Source organism: Vipera berus (assembly GCF_964194415.1).
Source record: "Vipera berus genome assembly, chromosome: 2".
In the NCBI taxonomy this organism is placed as follows: Eukaryota; Metazoa; Chordata; class Lepidosauria; order Squamata; family Viperidae; genus Vipera; species Vipera berus.
In genome coordinates, this window is record NC_138203.1 from 286,786,150 (window position 1) to 286,794,881 (window position 8,732).

The 8,732-nt window shown below is 39.0% G+C and overlaps 1 protein-coding gene across 1 annotated transcript; it reads right to left on the bottom strand.

The window, feature by feature from the left end:
- Nucleotides 1–4,668: 4,668 nt before the first annotated feature.
- LOC308663063 (vomeronasal type-2 receptor 26-like) lies at nucleotides 4,669–8,506 on the bottom strand (the record flags this gene model as incomplete). Its single annotated transcript, XM_081319208.1, has 3 exons — nucleotides 4,669–5,573; nucleotides 6,045–6,171; nucleotides 8,339–8,506. 3 exons carry the CDS (start codon nucleotides 8,504–8,506, stop codon nucleotides 4,669–4,671), a joined length of 1,200 nt encoding a protein of 399 aa, XP_081175334.1.
- Between the last annotated feature and the right edge of the window lie 226 nt (nucleotides 8,507–8,732).

Sequence of the window (8,732 nt, forward strand, 5' to 3'; positions counted from 1 at the left end):
TAAATTGTATAAATTCTCAATTCTGCTCTGAGGGCAGCAGCTGAAGTTCTTTTATTCGCCCTGAAGATGCTTCTCAGAAGATGTGATTGGATTTGATCTAGTAGTGATATAAATTAAATCCCAGAGTTCAGGTCAACATGAGTGCAAAGTGGTAAGGTTGGCCTTTTGTACTTTGATATTGAAGGAGCCAAGATTCAGTCACAGAGAGAAGTTCTCCAGGTAAGAAAAGTTGTGAACTTGCTGAAATGCTATAAGGAAAGCAAACAAGCATTTCGTCTGAATGATATTTCTCCAGTTAGATGGTTCAAGACAACCCAATTGTCAGTGGTGGATCAAATCTGTCTAAAGACTGCTGGTTCTTCTACAAGGAATGCACTTTTCATACACGACTCTCATCTCTCTATTGGAGGGGAAGCTGGCATTTATTCAAGGCACAATATCTGCTAGACAAATGGGCCTGGAATTGCTAGGGTCCATTTTATTCCCCTTTTTAATTTTAGCGCAAAACAATTTACACGTTGGATAACATATTTGTAGGGTTTTTAAATATAAAATGATTAATTAATGTTAATGCTTCATACTGATTCATAACACATATATGTTTGATCAACAGTAGGAAAGATAATCCAGTGGAACTCTGTTTATAAATCTGGGATTTGTTCATGACTGAGAATATCATTATTCTGACTGAGATCATGTACAAAATGTGAGCTTTCCCTCAATGCTGCACCTTCCTATTGTACAGAAGATCCTTTGATTTGACACAAAGCCTCTCCTCACCTTCACAGGTCTGCAGCAGAAGCCCTCAAAGAAAGGAGGAAGTTTTCATGAGCAGATGTTTGTGTTTTAATCCTTGCTCCTTCCCCATTCTTATATCAATCCCCAGCCATGAAACCTACAATTGCCATAGTGAAAAGCAGCTCTTGAATTCCATAAGGAAGATATGGTTGGATCTATCGTCAAATGCTACCACGCCACTTACTTTGCCAGATAGGGGAACACAAACACAAACCTGTGGGACTTTGTAGATGCCTCCTAATGTTGACATCTGGATAGATATGTCACTGTCAGCTCCATCAACAAGAGCCAAAAGGTTGTCCTTCCTTCCACAGCTGTAGTTCGGAACATTGGCTTCTCCAGTAGAGAGCATGTCCAGCAAGGCATCTGAAGTGCCAAGTGTGTTCACATAGTTGTCATAGATGTTGTAGCCCAGTGTGAGATTGTGCAGGTGCTGGTGTTTTTTATTAAAAATTTCAGTATTGAAAATCATGCGTAGTATTCTTTGTTTTCCAGAAGGTAAACTAGTGTAAAACCATGCTCATGTTAATATTAGCATCATTAACAGAAACAACCAAATACTTTTTCTCTATTTAATTGACTTATTCTCTACAAGCTAACTTAAGCTAATATTGATTGAAAACCAGAGGCAAATGATAGTCACCCATCACCCTTTAATATTTGTGAGTGTGGAGACGATGGGATGGAGATAGTCCTCTAAAGGGATTAAAAATCCCAAATAGTCCATTATTTGTAAAAGTACTAACCTCTCCCTGAAAATAAGACCAAAGGGAGGGGCCATGGAAATCAAAAGGATTCAAGAAATTGGTCACTTCCTGCAATATAGGAATAAGTAAAAAAAGAAAAGAAGAAGAGTGTTAGCACTGCAAATGGAGGGAATGAAATGCGATCACAGTGAATTACTTACAATCGAATCTGACTAGAAGGAGCCATGTTGAAAGGAAATGTTGCAGGTGCTATTGCTGATGAAGAGATGACTATACCAATGAGAAGATCTCCTTGTCTATAATAGCTCCATGGCTTTTTTCCATCCTGGTGGGCCAGATTCAGTGGGCAGTTCATTCTCAACTTCCCAGAGACTGGCTGGGACACCAGCAGCAATAGAAGTAGCAGGATATCCATAATTCATGGGGTTGAATCAGTCTCCTTCCCATTTCTAAAGAAGGATTAGAAGAATTGGAAGCATTCTCACAGGATGGAATATCCAGTGGCTTTCCTGATTCAAACAGAGACAAACCAAGATTCACCTGGAATAGAGAAAAAGTACAATTCAAGAACACAGTTCTTGTCTTTCCATAATTTGAGCCACAAAGAGCGTAACCCATAGTATTTATCCTTTTAAAAGATCCATTCCATGTTGCTTCAGTCTGATGTTTACAAAAGAGGCAGTCACTGTAGGAGTAGTAGAAGAGGTCTCAGAGACAGGGAAGGTGATAATTACAGTGAGAAGGAACTTCTCCTCCTGGGACCCTGAACTTCTTCAATGTAAGGAGGGATAGCTGGAGAAAAGCATGTTAGTTAAAAAGCACAGATACACCTCTTGGGGCAGTGTTCTGTAGTGGTCATTGCCTTTCCTGTTAGGACATGTCCAGAAAGTCATGCTGGATGAGGGTAGTTCAACAGCCAGAAAAATGACTTCTGCTGTCCTTCAATGGGGTCTCTTGCCTCCAGAGGCTGCTATGGAAGGTCACCCAGTGCTATGGAGTTTGATGATGTTCCAGGTTGGTGGCAATAAGCTCTAGAGCTGCCTGTGCTTTATCTTCATGGAAGCAATCATTATCCTTGAACCCAGTCTAATTTTAGAATAAGAGAATTGGAAGGGACCTTGGAGGTCTTCTAGTTCAACCCCTTGCTCAAGCAGGAGACACTATACCATTTCAGACAAGCAGCTGTTCAGTCAATCTGTTTGTGATGTTGTCTATCCCACATTTTTCTAGCTTACCAAGCAGTAGGCTGTCATCTATTTTGTCAAATACCTTACTGAAATCCCAGTATACTATGTCCACAGCATTTTGCTGGTCCACTAATTTGGTTACTTTACTCTTTCTCTTAAAGAGTAGGGCCTGTTGGTGTTTCCTTCTCAATGAGATTTCCATATATGAATCCTAAATTGGGGCTGATTTTATAATTCCTTGCAACTGAAGTGAAATTTCATTTGCCATCTGTTCTAGAAATATCAATTGTTGCATGAGAACTGACTAAGAGACCGGAAAGTAACGGCCTATGTACTGAATCTTTGGCTAAGAAAGAGAAGATATTTTTTTAGTTTCCTTAATACTTTCTGTGTTCCCTCCCCATATTCATACAAAACACTGAGAGTCTTTAAATATTGAAGTTTCTTGCTTTCTAAAATAAGCAGTGTGCTGTAAGGTCTGCAGCTGAGATGGTGGCAGCACCCACAGTGCCCTGGACTTGTGACCTGATTTTTTGCCACAACCACTTAGAAGTTGATTTATGGGCACCTTGTGGAAGTTCCTCTGGTTATGTAGATACACTTAATGTGGTTTGACTCCTGTGACATTCCCGTCTCTGAGGTTTTGCTTGAAATTCCACCCCAAAAGACCTCCAAGTGCTTATAGTTCGGAGTCCCTGTGTTCTGGTTTATCTTGGTTGATTGTTGATGGATTATGTTTCTTACCTGGAGGGGGAATGTTAATATGTACAGCTTGGCCTAGAAGGGACAACTGGGGAGTTGAGTGAGAGGGGCAATTGATGGAATGGGCAGGTCCATTCTTACAATGAGGAGCATAGGATGACCAATACCCCAGCTCCATTATTTGAAAGTTGTCCCACTGTAAGGTCCTCAGCTTCCACTCTCAGTTCCTCGCTGCCAGATCTTCGGTGGCTCCAGGTACCAACTCTTGTTTTTGAATGCTGGATTAAAGGGTTCTCTCATCTATGATGTTACCATTGAAGACCTCCCATATAGCATTAGTAGAAATTTTCAGATCTTTAGGGTAATTCTTAATTCCTTCTTCCATGAGATAGATGGTATGACTAATGTGAACTTGATAATCAGTTATAAAAGTGCAGCAATGTTAGTGGACTAAAGCACACACACCACCTTTTGCAGCCAGTACCATATCCAATGCCTGGCAATTCTGTACCACCACCTCCCTTATTTCTCCTTGTTCCTTATTAAGTTGTGTAAATGCCTGCATGGTGTGGTTAAATGTTTCCTCTGTCCAGTCACCCAATTCTATAATAGAGTTATAATTCAAACCGACTCCTATAGCTGAAATTAATGCTCGTGCAATTCCTCCCCAGAAGTCAGAAAGTCTGTTCAGCACCTCAGCCCAGAGAAGCTGGAACTGGACGCTATGAGCTAGGAAGCCATGAAGAAGATGGAACTTGACCTGGAGCTGAAATGAAGGGAGATTGCTGAGAGGGAGCATCACAGGAGAAGAAGAAGAAGAAGGAGAAGGAGATCTTGAAGTTGCAACACCATGTCATCTTCACTAACTCTCTTCTCCCCAGTAGAACCCATAGCTTGGGGGAATGGAAATACCAATTCACAAAGAAACATGAAAGAGATAAGATTCAGAACTCACAAATTACCGGCCAAGCTTACACCATTATAAAGCCCAGGAAATGACTCATTTGTGTCTCTTCTCTTGAACAGTTGCTTAAGCCAAATATTGGTTGACAATTGTGCTGAGGAAAAGGAGAACTACCAACAGCTTAAAAAGATAAATATTATTTATTTATTTATTTGATGATTATTTTGAATTTTCATTTCACTAATAAACTTCACGTATTTATTTACTTCAGTTTTAATAAACATAAGTTGTTAAACAAATCCAAAGGAAGCATATAAGCCCAATAATAATGGATAATTAAAAGTTACGAGCCTAAGAAACAATTTCACAGTCATTCCCATGCTTTTGTCATTAGATGTTCCTTAGTGTTCAGATTTGGCCTCAGGACAATAATGTAGCACTTGGGGAAAAAGATGCAGCCCAGGAGTCCAGCACTGGAGGCCAAGATGGCAAAGACCTGCACAGCCACCATGTATTTTCCTTTAGTGCTCAGATAGGTGGGGAGGAATGAGACCCAGACACTGCAGAAGACCAGCATGCTGAAGGTGATCAGTTTGGTTTCATTGAAGGAACCTGGCAGATTCCTGGCCAGGAAAGCCACCATGAAGCAAAGGGCAGCAAGGAAACCCATGTAGCCAAGGACGACATAAAACATGATGACAGAGCCTTCATTGCATTGAAGGATGATCTCTCCAGGCTGGGAGTGCAGATCAGTGTCAGGAAATGGGGGAAACACTCCCAGCCACATTGCACAGATGAGAACTTGGACACCAGAACAAGAAAGGATGATGGAGTTGGCCAAGCTCTTCCCCAACCATCTTCTCACTTTGTTCCCTGGTTTTGAGGCTAGGAATGCCAGCACTACTGTGATTGTTTTGGCCAACACAGAAGAGACAGCTACTGAGAAGACAATGCTGAACACCATTTGTTGGAGAAGACAGGTGGCTTTCGTTGGATGGCCAATGAAGAGAAAGGAGGACAAAAAACAAAGCAGGAGTGAGACAAGGAGGATGTAGGAGATGTCCCGGTTGTTGGCTTTGACAATGGGAGTTTCTAGGTATTTAAGGAATATGACTAAAACAAAGCCTGTTGTTAGAAACAAGAGTACAGCAAAGGAGACCAAGATGATACCCAGATATTCTTCATAGGACAGGAAGGTTATTCTTTTGGGGATACACTGGTCTCGGTTCTTAGTTGGATATTGATCATCTGGGCACTTGGTGCATTTGTCAGTATCTGAGAAAATAAAGTAATATTTCTTTTATTAACTTTCAAATTTCAAGAAACACTTTGGATAATATGTTATACTGAGAGACAGGAAACTCTAAGTGATATTTACAAAAAATGACTAATTAATTGAATAACTGATTGATATATCTTTTGGTCTATAATGTAAACTTGGATTGGGTGAGCAAAACCCATTGATCTAAAATCATTCCTCAAGTTACAAAGAATTCAGATGTTTCTACAAAAGATAAATAAGGAAGGATACATCCAAACTGGCAGAGAAAAGGGAGATTTCCTACACAGCCCACAATATCCTTCTTCCTACCTCATCCTTCAAGATCTTTTTCTTTTCCCTCCCATTATGGAAGAAATTGGACACATTGAAAATTAAGAAAACAATCAAATGTACAATATCTTTAACATGCATTTTGATCAAAATGCTCTAGATGAATCCAGAGCTTTCCCTATGGTGTCACCCACCTTCCTGAGTGGAGATGGTTCCCTCGGGACAAGGAACGCAGTCGTAACAGCAAACTGGCTCTCCTTCTCGAACCTTCTTGACAAATCCAGGATGGCATTTTTCGACACATTTGGACTGAGGCAGAGACTAAGAAGAAAAAGAAGAAATACCAAAGAAAATATAATAGAACTCACCATCCTTTTAAATGGAGGTAGATGTGAACATTAGCAAAATAGTCTTTGGGTTTCAGGTAAACAAATATGAAATATCTGAATACTTGCAAATGCTTGCAGAAGATACAATTGCTGGTAGATGCCTCATTTAGTTCCTCCCTTTTGCTTGTGGCATATCAGATTGCAAAAAATAGTACCTTTCTACTTAATAAAATCTGGAGACATGAAATTAAGAAAAGGTTTAACCCAGTGGGGTCCTCCACAAAGATCTCTCTAACAAACTAAAAGAGAAAAAAGACAAATACAAAAAACGGAAAGAGGGGCACATAACCAAGGCCAATTATCACCAGACAGCCAGAACATGAAAAGAAGAAGTCAGGAAAGCAAAGGCCCAGAACAAACAAAGAATTGCAACAGAAATCAAGGACAACAAAAAAAGGTTCTTCCAACATATTAACAACAAGAAAAAATGCAAGGAAATTGTAGGCCCACTAAAGAGATAAGATGGCAAGGAAATTACAGGCAACAGGGAGAAAGCAGAACTGCTTAACTCTTACTTTGCATCCGTTTCACATAAAAAGAATCCAAACCCCAACGCAACCCCCCCCCACTGCAAAAGACATACTAGAAACAAAAACCAAAATAAGCAAGAAAATGGTAAGAGAACACCTAGCCAACCTTGATGAATATAAATCACCAGGAACAGACAGATTACATCCCAGAGTTCTGAAGGAGCTGGCAGATGTGATCTCACAACCATTGCACCACATCTTTCAAAAATCCTGGAGCACCAGGGAAGTACCTGAGGATTGGAAAAGGGATGATGTGGTTCCCATCTTCAAGAAAGGAAAAAAAAAACAGACCCAGAAAACAACAAACCAATCAGTCTAACTTTAATACCTGGGAAGATCCTGGAAAAGATAATAAAAAACTGAACTGTGAACAACTAGATGAAAACAAAGTTACGGTATAATTGGTTTGTTAAAAACAGATCATGCCAAACCAATTTCATCTCATTCTTTGATAAAGTGAAGAAACTAATAGACCAGCGAAAAGCAGTGGATATAGTATACCTAGATTTCAGTAAGGCATTTGACAAAGTGGACCACAACTTCCTCCTTGGTAAGCTAGAAAAAGGTATAATAATAATAATAATAATAATAATAATAATAATAATAATAATAATAATAATAATAATAATAATAATAATAATAATAATAATAATAATAATAATAATAATAATAATAATAATAATAATTTAATTTTTATACTGCCCTTCTCCCGAAGGACTCAGGGCGGTGTACAGGGCAATACAATAAAATACAATATATAAAAATTAAAAGAAATATTAAATACAGTAGCCCAATTAAATAAATTAATACAAAATGTTAAAAACATCATCACCAGATGGATCTGTAGCTGGCTGACAAACCATACTCAACAAATAATCCTCAATGGCACTACATCCACATGAAGAGAACTAAGCAGTGGGGTACCCCAAGATTCCATCTTAGGCCCAGTACTCTGCAACATCTTCATAAATGACTTAGACTAGGGAACTGAAGGAGAACTCATCAAATTCGCAGTTGACACCAAACGGTCAGGAGTAGCCAATACCCCAGAAGACAAACTCAGGATCCAAAAAGATATTGACACACTTGAACAATGGGCCCTTGGAGTCCTAGTGGATGATCACTTGACTATGAGCCAGCAATATGCAGCAGCAACCAAAAAACATAATACAATCCTGGGTTGAATAAACAGAGGCATAGAATCAAGTTCATGTGAAATATTAGCACCGCTTTATAAAGCCCTAGGAAGACCACACCTCAAATACTGCAGTCACCATATCACAAAAAAGATGTTGAGAGTTAGTTAATGATTTGTGTCCTTAATAACAATCACCCCAAATCTCATTTTAGATATAGCGGAATCACCTTACAACAATATTCAACACTGTAGCATCTGAAGGATATCTGGGACAATAGAAGTGAAGCCTCTGTATTTGCCTAAGAAAATTATAGAAATTTTACTCCACACATTAAATTCTCTGTGAAGGTTATCCACTTTTCTGACTAGGTGTAGCCCACTTGAAATGGGTCTTTTGGAAAAAAGAGAAAAGACATCAATATTTTACCCACCTTGTTCAGCAACTTTAGCTGTGACAAAGCATCTTGGTTGATTGTAAGTCTCTGTCTTTCAAAATCCCCCAAATGCTGGTTGATGGGATCCTCCTCAGGGAGAACCACCCTACTAAAGATCCTCAGGTCTGCTGCTACATCTCCCTTTTGATCCACATACACATTCATCAGGGAAAGATTGCACAATTCCTTCTTCTTTAAAAATGGATGCAACTAGAATGGAAACATCCAGGAATTTAAAAAGCAGTTTCTTATCTGGTTTCTTAACTGTTATTTATTTATTTATTTATTTATTTATTTATTTATTTATTTATTTATTTATTTATTTTATTGCATTTCTATACTGCCCTTTCCCTGAGGACTCAGGGCAGTTTACAGGAAATTAAAAACCCAC